The 12,891-nt window shown below is 44.7% G+C and overlaps 1 protein-coding gene across 2 annotated transcripts in view; it reads left to right on the forward strand.

Moving 5' to 3' along the window:
- The window catches only part of LOC140398395 (sodium channel protein type 4 subunit alpha-like), a 352,602-nt gene that overhangs the window by 321,401 nt on the left and 18,310 nt on the right, over positions 1–12,891 (forward strand). For both annotated transcript variants that reach the window (XM_072487039.1, XM_072487038.1), the window contains one exon: positions 5,562–5,699. In XM_072487039.1, coding sequence (XP_072343140.1) covers positions 5,562–5,699 — 138 coding nt within the window. The remainder of the gene's footprint in view (positions 1–5,561; positions 5,700–12,891) is intronic.

Genomic DNA, 12,891 nt, shown 5'->3' on the forward strand with positions numbered 1-12,891 from the left:
CTTCTGCACTGTAAATTCTATGATAATCTAAAAGTTTCAGTTATAGTGGCAGTATTGATAGGGAGGATCCTTGATTAGCATCAGATATATACTGCTGACACTGACATATTAAACCAGTTTTTTCCACTATCCATCAAAATTTTGTATTTCCTGAACCGACAATTTTGTAAGGTTTCAATTTACCGATTGAAACTGTTAATATTACATTAATAAATGATACTTTATAATCAGAAATGATTGGTTTCTAGTAATAATCCCATGTCATTAACATTTAGTAGTCACAAAAATCTGAAATAGCTGTACCCGAAATAAGAACCCCCCCTGGTATTGTCAGCGCTGACCTGAAAGTAGCAGATTGGAGGAAGGTGTCCTTATTACATATGGGCCATGGCGGGAGCAGCCATTTGAAGAAGCTGCAATCAGTGAGACTTATTCCTGGGTCTGGGGAAAATGGGGGGCCAGGTCTCCCCTCAAACCCAGAAAAATGGTTTCCTGGCCTCCTTCATCCCTTTGTAAGAGTACGGATAATAAGAATAGGAAAATTATTTGGAGAGAGTTGTTATTTAAGTCCAGCGACTTGGACCCACTGCTGCACGAGAATTGCTCAACCTATCTGCTTTCATTGGCATACTGTCCAATGGGTACTCTTGTAAGGGGATAGGAGAACTCCTGGTGTTAAGAAGCCCCACCCCCCATCAATTCCAGTCTCTTTTGTGCCACAGGCCTCATGGAAAGCAGAGGCTTCACCTTTCTAATTGCAATCCCCAACAAGGTTAGGATCTAGTGTAACCTGGGCCACCTGATTTATGGATTAAAGCAAATTGCTGCAGATGCTGGAATCTGAAACAAAAACAGAAAATACTGGGCAATACTGGAGATTGCCCAGTATTTCTGTTCATGTTGTAATCTATAGACTCCCCTGACATACTTCGCTAAAGTTACAACAAGAACAACATGGTACAAATTTCTGGTGAATTTATTTCCAAAGTTTGAAATCAAAATTTATTTGTGAAATGTTTTTACCTCAAACTGCCTTCCCTAATGCTCTCCTCTCTTTGTAAACTTTGATTTTACAGTGTTAATTAATGGATCTGTTATTTTCCTTATTTCATGGCTAAATAAATGAAGCAGCCAATTTTGCTGCTCCTTCCAGTCTCCACGTTGAGCCTACATTCAGACTTGCCATTGGTAATCTACTAAACTCAGCTCCTTAAGGCCTTCTTCTGGCCTTTGCCGATATTGCCGAGGCTCCTTGGATCTTTCATTTGACTTGGCTGCCCCAGTGGAACAATTGAATCAAACGGTGAAGTGGAATTCAAAGCCTCAAATTGACCAAAAGGCCCATCGAAAAGCTAAACAAAAGGAGCAAGGTTCAGCTGCAATGAGTTATCACCTTAGCAGTCCCCCAAAGGCCAGTTTGCTTAGTTCAATTCGGAAAGGGTCTCCCTGAATGCTTTTGCAAATGCAGGCTGGAAGAAGATAATGTTTTAAATCATTACTGATAAAAGCAGGGCGATAACATTAATTTCACATGAACTAGGTGCCTGTGATTTGTTTCAACTTCCTGCTACTTTCATCCCGCAGGATGGAAAGTGATTGTTTGACCATTAGGCTGCTTCCAGCGATATCTCAATATATAAAGGCTGCTAGGATCCCAGCTCGGCCTAGTGCCACCAGTACATGGTGCCCCATTAATGATGCTGCTGGCAGTCATTTCAATCTGTCAGACAGTAACATAAATGCAATGAATATATCTATAAAAATCTCTGGTGATTTATTCTGCCACTTAATCCCGCCATCATGCCTAATAGATTTTTTGTGGCATATAAAATATTTAAATATTAGTAAAACATCAATGCATTTTAGCTCATAAAGTACCCATTACATGGCTTCTTCAGATGCCAACTGTATCATGAGCCAAGATCAAGATTTAATAAGAAAATAACCACCCTGTAAGTCAGTTTACAAATGATGCAGGGCCTTCTTTGTGGCCAAAATGAGCTTGTTGACCCTTAGTCCCCAGTGACACCCAGACTTTCTGCTAGTTTGTGCAAATTTAGAACTTAACACTGCTGTGGCTATTTGTATTAAAAGACAGGGAAGAAACCAATAGCACTCGCTGTCTGCTTCCTGGAGCCTGTTCCTGAGTTGAATTATAGGCCACTAGAAATCAGGATTTAGCATAGTTCTATTCACTGAAAGATATTAATGGAAATGGGTTAGTATTCTCTTTGTGTTAGAATTCCAAGCTTGTGCTTTTTCTAGAATTTTGTTTCCTGCATTACGAACAGTGACATCTCCAAAAGAACTTCATTGGCTGCAAACTGCTTTGGAAAATCCTGAGGTTGTGAAAGGCACAATTTAAATGCAAATTCTTTCCTTATCTCCATTCGCTCCTTCATTAATCGACACAATTTATGTCTGCGATGCCTTCAGCAGGACCGGAAGCGAAGGGCTGGAAAATCCCACCCATTGATTCCGTTTCTGCCTCAAATCTTAGAGCCAATTACCAATGAGCTAAAGGGGTTGATTGATCAATTGCGCAGCAATAATCCTTCCGGCCTGCCACACATGAGGGAGTTGCAGATAAAATGATTTATAACTAATTGAACAGAAAAAGATGCCATATTGTTCTAATAATCTTATGATACAAAATATACTGGTCCCATAATTCTGCACTGACTGTATCTCAGGATGGGCCCGCCTGGTGTCTCATTGAAAGGTGCAGGATCGGGGCAAGTCCCTCGATTCGGATGTGCATGTTGGAGACCAAGATTGTAGCTGAGCTGACTGCCTCCTGAGGAATTGCTCACCCTCGTGTTGGCCATAAGCGGGAAATTAAATTTCTCCCTTCAATACTTGGAAAGGTGATCTTTTTGGTCCCCTCAGCCTCCTTGATTAAAAAGATGCATCATGATTTCCAGAATGGTGCTCTGGACTCTGCCAGTAATAAACCTGTTTACTTTACATTGGCCAATAAACAAATTCCCAGCCAAATTCAATATGTACAGTATAAATTTTGGGGAATTTTATTTTTCCCTGTTATTCTTTCCAGCTCTTTTTTTTCCCTACTCACTTTCTCACTGAAAATATCATTGAACTACAATGAACCAAAAGATAAAATTCACCTTTGGTGTGGATAAAACCAATGGCAACAACATGGTCACTATCACGCTTTCATTGGCTGATCTACCTATGAAACTGGGTGGTTGTATAATAGGTAGTAGATCCAGAATTGTTTGTCTGTTTTGTCACCATGGTTGAATTTACCTCCAAAGTGGTTACATTTATTTATACATTTCATTTAATCTCCATCATTATTCTGGCATGAATCCTTGTTAAAGTCTTCAAAACTCCATAGGACATTCTTTAAATTAGAAGATTCAGGCATTCAGTCATAAACTGGCTGAAGCAGAGGGCAGATTATTTAAAGTGTGTGGCTCATTGCACCAGGCTATGAAGGAAATGGATGGCAAGCAGTAAGACTCTTCACTGTGAGTTGTGAACAAGAGAACATAGAAAACGGAAAGGTAGGAAACAACCAATTCAGCCAACCAACCGGTCCTGTACCAGATGATGACTGCAGCATCATGACTCGATAATGCAGATTGAGAGGGCAGCACAGTGATTAAGACTGCTGCCTCACGGCGCCGAGGTCCCAGGTTCGATCCTGGCCCTGGGTCACTGTCCGTGTGGAGTTTGCACATTCTCCCAGTGTTTGCATGGGTTTTGCCCCCACAACCCAAAGACGTGCAGGCTAGGTGGATTGGCCACGCTGAATTGCCCCTTAATTGGAAACAATTAATTGGATACTCTAAATTTATATACAAAAAAGATAATGCAGACTGAGTTTTCCTAGCTCAGGGGTGATGGATCTGGAGGTGGACTGATTGGGAAAATAGGGGCAGAAATGTGGGGATGGCTCCCTTACACATTCCCGCCACCTTGGACATTCCTGAGGCGTGCTATAAGTGGACAGCAATTTAAAGGCTGGAATTCTCCCGCAGTTGGGGTGCTCCCTTCCGCCGGCAACGCACATCCACTCGTGGGTTTCCGGCAATGCGGGTGGCTTCCATGGAAAATCCCATTGACAAGCGGTGGGAAGGGAGAATCCCGCCACCAGTGAACGGCACGCTGCTGAGAATCCTGCCCAAGATGTTTAAGGCCCCTTTTGCAGCAAGTGGAATAAACGCCGTGTCATATGTGGAGACTGCCTGCTCAGTGAAGTCGGCCTCCCTACAGCAGACTATGGATGGGATTTTCCAGCCATATCGTGGGGGGGGGTCCTGTTGTGGGAGAAGCAGTTACCCAGCCAAAAGTCCATTGAGTTTCAGCAGGACCAAACGATCCTGGCAGTGGGCGGGCTGGAAAATCCCACTTGAGGAGGCAGAGGCTTTATCCAAGGCTCATGGCGCCAGGCTGAGAAGGAAGTACATGGAAAACAGTAAAACTCTTCACAGTGAGGTGTGAACATAGAAAACTGAAAGGCAGTTGCCCACAAAGAGGGGACAGCAGGAAAGGTCACCCTCACAGTCTAAACAATTCAGGTGAAGAGACCTAACAGCCTTACCCCTCATAATTTTTAAATTCGGTCCATGTCTCTGCAGGCACATCCGTGTTCAGGTCTCTTCACGATTCCCAAACTTCCTCAATAACACCCATTTCTCTCGATGGGGTTGCCGAGACTCCGGCCCTTAATAGGATGGCAAGCGTGGAAGCGATCAATTAAGAGGCATCCTCCTTCCGGGAAAGTTTCCAAGCTGATTTTGCTCCAGCAAGTGTGGGCTCAGGACCCCCATTTGATTATGACATTGGGGTCCCGAAGCCCATGCTAAAACCCAGTCCTAAATGACCAAGAAATGACCCTTCATCCCTTCCCCAACTCACAGCAGAAGCCTGGTATTGTGTCTGTAGGAACTTTCAGCTCTTGAAGCCAAAGAATTCCGCAAAGTTCAGGTGACACGAAGTGCATTAGTGGGATGATGAGACTGAGGAAAAGCCAGATTCTACCTGATAGGAGATGCACTGCTTGATATCTGGCTGAAATATCAGGATATTCTTGATGTAGGCTTATTAATTAGATGATTAAACATTCCCTAAATCCAAGTTTTTGCCTATTTCTGTAGCCTTTCACTAGGATTGCTGAATTACATTCACATTTCCCTTACAATGAGTTGCCTAAGAGTGGCCATTGGTACTATGTAAGCAAAATCAGCAACTGTTCTGTATTCAGCAAATTCCTGGTAACGGTTATGAGTTGAGTGCTCGGTTAATCAACTCTTTAGCTGTATTTGAAGGCAGTACTGTTGACCACAGAAAGAGAGAGAAGGTCATTATTTCTTGGTATCCTGGGCAGGATAGAACGGCAAGAACCAGGAGTGGTTATGGTTCTCAGATATATTTCCTACCCTTCCCCTGTCAACCCATTTCCCCACCCCAGCCCTCAAGGTCAAAGATGGTCTTTTTGAATGAAGTTTTGTGATAATAAGTTTTTAATTCTATAAGTTCAGAAGCGACCTTGTTTCTGTGACATGTTAACAAATTATTATTTTCCTTTGTAGATGGAACAACAACCATCGTATGAAATTAATCTCTACATGTACATGTACTTTGTCATCTTCATCATCTTTGGGGCATTCTTCACCCTAAATCTTTTTATCGGTGTAATTATTGACAATTTCAACCAACAGAAGAAAAAGATAAGTATTTCTTCTTTGCATGATGCAGTGATGAGAATGAAATACTAAATCTATGCATAGATGTGGATAATCTTTAAATACATTTCATAAATTGGCCATTTACCATTTTATGTTCACATATGAATGGGGTGGGTGGTTTCATTTTAAGGATACAGTCATTGAGACATCAGCCTTTCACCCATCACTGCTCTGTTCAAATTTGAGCTAGAGTGTTGGTGTTAGAGTCTCCTCTGCTAACCTTAAGTGAAACGTGGCTCAGTCAAGCCCTTAACGGGCATATGATTGCAGCATCACTATGCCGCTATAATTTGGCACCAAATTCACAAAGCTACAAAATGGTTGGCATGGAAAAAGGAATATGAAATAAGTGAGCAATTCTGCAGTTAACTGTGCTGTTCCAGCCCTGGGATTGTCTGTTGACCTTAAATAGGAAACAAGTGTAAATGACCAACATTACAGCTAAATAAAGTCTAAACGTTGTGGAATAAATCCCTCAATGGGAAGTTTGGAATTTAAATTCAGTAAATTTGTAGGCTGCCATCAGACAAGGTGTAAGTTCTAGGTATTAGAGACTTAGTGCCATACAGCACAAAAAAGGCCCTTCAGCTCATCGCGTCTGCACCGGTCAAAGGCGGCACAGTAGCACAGTGGGACCTGGGTACGATTCCCGGCTTAGGTCACTGTCTGTGCGGAGTCTGCAAGGTCTCCCCGTGTCTGCGTGGGGTTCCTCCGAGTGCTCCGGTTTCCTCTCATGAGTCCTGAAAGGCGTGCTTGTTAGGTGAATTGGACATTCTAAATTCTCCCTCAGTGTATCTGAACAGGTGTCGGAATGTGGGATTTTTCACAATAACTTCATTGCAGTGTTAATCTAAACCTACTTGTGACATTAATAAAGATTATTATCTAAAAAAAAACAGCCACCTAACCATTGTAATCCCATTTTCCAGCACTTGGCTCATAGCCTTGTATGCCCTGGAATCACAAGTGCACACCTATATACTTAATGTTATGAGGGTCTCTACCTCCACCACCCTTTCAGGCAGCGAATTCCAAACTCCTACCACCCTCTGGGTAAAAATGTTTTTCCTCACATCCCCTCTAAACCTCCTGCCCCTTAATTTAAATCTATACCCCTTGTCATTGACCCAGCCACCAAGTGGAAATGTTTGTTCCTGTTTACTCTATCTATATCCCTCATAATTTCCACTGCACGGTTTCTAGTGCTATAACAACCCTCCTATAATGTGGATTCCAGAACTACACACAGTACTCTCGCTGTGGCCTAACCAATGTTTTCTACAGTTCCAGCATAACCTCCCTGCTCTTAAACTCTATGCCTCAGCTCACAAAGGCAAGTATAACATATGCCTTCTTAACCACTGTATCTACCTGTTCTGCTACCTTAAGGGACATGCACACCAAGGTCCCTCTGATCCTTGTGCTTCCCAGGGTCCTGTATTTATCCTGTATTCCCATGCCTTGTTTGCCCTGCCCAAGTGAATCACTTCACACTTATCCGGATTGAATTCCATTTGCCACTGATCAGCCCATCTGACCAGTCCGTCTACATCCTCTTTTAATCTAAGGCTATCCCCCTCACTATTTACCATCCTGCCAATTTTCATATCATCCACAATTTGAACTTAAATTTGAACTTAAATTCTGATCATATTCATTTGAGACGTCAAACATTTAGACAACAAGAGACAGTTTCGGAAAGTAACTCAGGAAATCTTCAATACGTTGTGATTGATATTATCAAATACAGGGCGAGATGGGTGGCACAGTGGGTAGCACTGCTGCCTCACTGCACCAGGGACCCCAGTTCAATTCCGGCATGGGTGACTGTGTGGAGTTTGCACGTTCTCCCTGGACCTGTATGGGTTTCCTCCGGGTGTTCCAGTTTCCTCCCACAGTACAAAGATGTGCAGGTTAGGTGGATTGGCCATGCTAACAAAATGCCTGTCATTGTCCAAAGATGTGCAGGTTAGGTGGCGTTACGGGAGCAGTACAGGGATTGAGCCTAGTTAGGGTGCTCTTTTAGAGGGCTGGTGCAGACTCAATGGGCAGAATGGCTTCCTTCGGCATCGTAGGGAGTCTATAGATTCTACAGAGACTTGACTAGCATACTATGGCTCTTATTTTCTGGTTGGGCGCAGGTTGACACAGGTGTGTGACTTTCCATGCCTGACACGGCATATTTTGCAGCGGCTGAGGTGGCCTACCATTAACCGGTGGTGGGCTTTTCTTATCCCACCGCTGTCACCAGGGTTTTGCATTCTATGCACCCCCTGTCTCCAGGAAACGGGTGGCAGGAATTTGCCATCAGCAGTGCTAGGAAATCCCCCTGGTGAAAACGGCCAGAAAATTCCAGCCCCAGTCGCTGTTCTCCCTCTGTAACTTCTACCTCCATGTGGACAGCAGTCACTTGCTGTGCAACTTGTTCAGTGAAAGCTTCTGATTATTCATTCATTCCAAGCCACATTCCACAGTGTGATCAATGATGTTATTACATTATAATTGGCCAAAATGAGGCAAGGCTAATTCTTAATTGGCTTCAGTGATGCATGATCAATGTGTCTAGGGGGCATGATCAGTTTCTAGTTGGTTTCTCAAAGGCGATGGTCATTTATTGATGTCATTTCCCATTATCCCCTGACTGACCCTCTCAGGTACTTGTGGGACCATCCCTCTCATTAAAGTTTATTTGTTATTTTACTTACTTCATGTTAAGATAAAAGAATGTTTCATGATGTCACCCTTGCTCATTTGTCCAGAATGGGGAACTATGCTGTTTTGCATTCATGATTGATATCTGAGGTTTCAGACTTTCTTAATTGGAGCAAGATCTTCAATAAATCAGACCCTTATCAGTGATGATAGAGGCCATTTGATGATTGCTGTTACTTCTCGGTGGTTACTTGGAATGAGTTACTTCATTTTCAAAACAAAGGATAGAGTGACAAAGTTGCTTGTGATCTTAAAACTAATAAAGAAGTTTGCAAACTACTAATAGAAAATATATTACAAAATAGGTTGTACTTCAAAGTTAGACACAGTGGGCAGGATCTCCCGAAAAGGGAACAAAGTCCCCGAGCGACCGCATTTAGCCATGTGTTTCCCAGCACTCGCAGTGCCGAGAAACATATGGCTATTCAACGCTACTCACTTTGAATAAGGGGCCTGAATGGGGAATGCACGGCTGAGGCCACGCATGGCCCCGTTTTATACAATGAGGAGCTCTGCTCGCCGGAACTACCCATTGTAACGAGAGATCAGGACGCCATTTTAAAATGGTATCCCAACTTCCACCCCCAGCCCAAACGCAATATGGGAGGGTCCCCCAGCCCCCCCCAACACCCACACTGAGAAACCCCGGGCCCGATTGCGCAAACGCAAACAATGCCAGCTTCGCACCTTGGCAGTGCCTATGCCAGCTGGCAGTGCCACCTGGGCACCTTGGGAATGCCAGGCTGGCGTCCAGGTGACACTACCAGGGTCCCCTGGCACTGACAGGGTGCCCAGGTGGTACCAGCAGTGCCAGGGCACCACCCTTCCCAAAAGGCATGCTGCTGCAGGCCTCTGATCCCCTTGGGTACCCCCACGAGTGCTGTTCTGTCTGGTCCCCATTTGTGGGGACCAGTACCAAAGTTCCCCAAGGTGAAGGGATTGAATCCAAAAGCCTCAGGCACCTCGGGAATCGATAGAGTACGGCTTACTGCCTTGCTCCAATATGCAGATTTGCCAAAAAGTGATCCCATTGTGGGCAAGATTCACCTTGCAACATCTCGCGAGATGCATTGAATGTGCGTTGAGTGTGGCCGAAGGATCACACCCAGTGTGTATCAAATAAAGGTGCATAGCCGTAATTAGTGTTTAAAACATAAGGTAGTAGAGTATCCTTATACATTCAGTTATACATGGTCTTGAGTGATAATAGTCTAAAAGGATTAGTCACAAATCTAATCACACACGATTACAAAAATTAACGTTAATATAAGGAATGCATTCAGCCAAATGCAATTGCTTTTTCCTTAAATTATTACAAATTAAAACTAACTTAATGGAGAGCATAGCTGTTATTATTCTTTCCTCCTTCCCACCTGATACATTCCTTCCAACATTCCTGTTTTGTTATGTTTCCTTTGTAACATAAGCGGCTTCCTTGTGTTGCATTTGTCAAGGAAGGTCGAGACGTGTAGATAACTTCAACACATTTATTGACACTATGTACACTTTTATAACTTGAGTTCGACACTACTGCTAATCCTATTGTAGCTACCTAAACTGACTAACCAGCTGCTGTCTTCCACGTGGTGGGTGTAATATTGAATCAACCCTGTGCCTCTCCTCACTGACTGTCTCCACTGGCCAAAGGGCAGATCATGTGTGTGGTGTCCTTTATATATGGGTTGGTGTAATGCCCCCCTGTTGTCATGTCACCTCCTTGTGTATCGTGAATGTCCATTGGTCGCCTCCTATCTAACTTATCTATTGGTTGAATGTGTGTGTGATGTTTCTGGTGCTCCCTCTAGTGTCTGGTTAGCTTACATGTATTTACAGTGATGCACATCACCACATCCTCCCCTTTTTATATGTTCATATTTTCTGTACACTTTAAGAAAAACTGAACAAAGAACAGGTAGGTAAGGTAAGGTATATACAAGTCATGGGAACGGTGATTAAACAATAAGTCTAAATCATTCATGTGAGTCCATAAACGATCAATCATCATGGTCAAATGTCTCTCTTGGTTATGTACGCCATCAACGTTTCTGAGCCACAGGAACCAAGAAGTGGTCAAATCACTTTGCTGTCTGATTTGGAGTCTTTTTCTTTTTTTACGTTTGTGGTGGTGCTGTCGGATGGCATCTTGTAGCTGATAGGTCGTTGACATTGAAGAGGTACCATCAACAGTATCATTCGAGGCCATGGATGTGCCATATGCTGAAGTTGGATAAGACTGTGCATGCTGGTTCTGGCCACATGCTGTGCTGGAAGGGTGATTCTGCTGAGAAGCGTTGAAGCATGTCAATTTGGAGACAGAATCGCTGCTCGCATAATGTCTGGTGATGGTGTGAAACTAGAACCTTGCATCTGATAGGAATATGCTGTCTGGCCAGGCTGTGGTGCAGCAAATCCTGGGCTGTAACTAAGGCATCCAGTCTGTAGTGCAGATTGCACTGGCGGTAGTCCTCCTTCGGTCTTGATTCCATTAGTGGGCAATCCGTAGTGCTGGCCTGTTTGAGAATATGCTGCATAGACTGCTGGCTGCTGCAGGCTTGAATACTGGGTGTGTCCAGCATGAGCTGTCATTGGCCGCACTGTCGGTGTGGAACTAATGTGTGGACATAGCTGTGGTGAAAATTGGTGTATTCCTCCTGGACTGTGGCCGCTGCTTGTTATTGCTGACCCAGTGTGATTGTTACGTGATCCATCTCCTGTCGTTGTGGCATCTGCTGTCACCCTGAGCGTGCCATCACTGAGGTTGCGGCACTGCCTGTCTGGAGTAAAGTCTGGCTTACGTGAATCAGAGTCGGCGTTTGGTTGCTCCCCATCTGGAGTCTGGTCTGTTTTTTGTTGATGCTCCCCATCCGTAGTCTTAGCAGGTTCACTGGAGTCAGCTGAGATTTCTTGAAGCTGCACGTCTGGAGTCGGAGCATGCAGGAATGCATTGACTAGTGGAGAGGTTCGAGCAATTGAGAGTGGAAGTAGTGTGGTGTCACCGGAGTCACCAGTGGTCTCACAGTGATCGTCGAGTGTCTCTGTACACACTAGCTGAGGTCTGTCACTTTGTACCTCTTGCATGGGAAGTGGGATGTTATCGTCACTCGTTTCACATACCGTGGGTCGATCCTCAGTAGCTGCTTGTTGTTCACTAGGGTTGGGTAAATTGTCAGAGTTTTCATCTGCTGGTGCAAACAATGTGGGTGGACTGTCATTGTCTTGTCGTTCCTTCATTTGGGCTTGAACAGTCACCATCACTTTGTCCTTCATTGTAGCATGATAGACCGTCATGGTCGTCCTGCTGTGCAGTGGAGCGTGGTAGACTGTTATAGTCTTCTTGCTGTTTACGTGAGCATGGCAGACTTGCATCGTCTGCCGCTAGTTGGTCAGAGGAGGTTGCTAGACCCTCATGGTCTTGTTCCTGCAAGGACTGCGCATCGGAGTCATGCGTTTCTGCTATTGTGGAGTCTGTCCACGAGCTTGCTGTGGAGTCTTGTGATACGGGAGTCACTTCTTGTGCATGCAAGGACTGCGGTGTGGAGTCTTGCATGTCTTCTTTCGTAGAGTCGGGAACCCTGAGCGGGGCGTGGACCACACTCTGTGTGGCAGCAGGCCACTCTCTGTGGGCTTGTACCACTCTCTGTCTCTTAATTTCGGGTTGCAGCATTATCCTGCACTGATGAATTGGGACGTCATATCTGCTGGGTTGAAGGTCCTCAAATCCGAAGAATGAATCCGCATCTGCGCCGGATTCAATGCGGGGGTCGCCAATGTGCAACACGTCCAGTTGCGGTTCGGATTTGGTACTGGGGTAGCCTCTCAAGGTGAAAGGTTCGTCCGAGTCGTAGTCGTCTAGGACCATGGAGCTGTCATTGGGCTCGCAAGGTCCAGAGAAAATGTAAAGGTTGGTATCGAAGTATTCAAGGTCGGAATCATCGGTTTGTGCGTAGGTGACTGCTTGTTGCCGGGTTCTTCGGAGGTTAAATTCATTTCCTGGTTCAATTTGAGGCATTGTGCTGTCATTCCAGGTGAAGGAAGGTTGTTTTACAGCTTTCAAAGATTTTTTCTTTGATTTGAGATGTTTCCCCTTTAAATTGGTGCGGTCTGGGGCCTCTGACGTCATGACACGCGTGACGTAGCCCGTCGGAAGCGATTGCGCATGCGCAGATCGCTGTTCCTTTATCGGTAGCCGTTTTCTTGATTGCGCATGCACGACGTCTCGCACATGCACAAACGAACCTTCCGGTTCTGCGCACTTCTCACTCAACTGCGCTAGTGTAGTCCCTTTAGCAAGATGGCCACCGACCCCGACCCAAATCGTTCTCTGGTCCGGGATTTCGGCCTCGAGGTGAGTACTGGCGTTCTCTTACCTTTTCTTGCCGATTGGAGTGTATTTTCCTCACAATAGTTGCCGAATTTGTCCAGGACTGCCTGGAAGTCGCACCTGTTTTGCCCCTTGGAAAAC

Source organism: Scyliorhinus torazame, chromosome 21 (genome assembly GCF_047496885.1).
Source record: "Scyliorhinus torazame isolate Kashiwa2021f chromosome 21, sScyTor2.1, whole genome shotgun sequence".
In the NCBI taxonomy this organism is placed as follows: domain Eukaryota; kingdom Metazoa; phylum Chordata; class Chondrichthyes; order Carcharhiniformes; family Scyliorhinidae; genus Scyliorhinus; species Scyliorhinus torazame.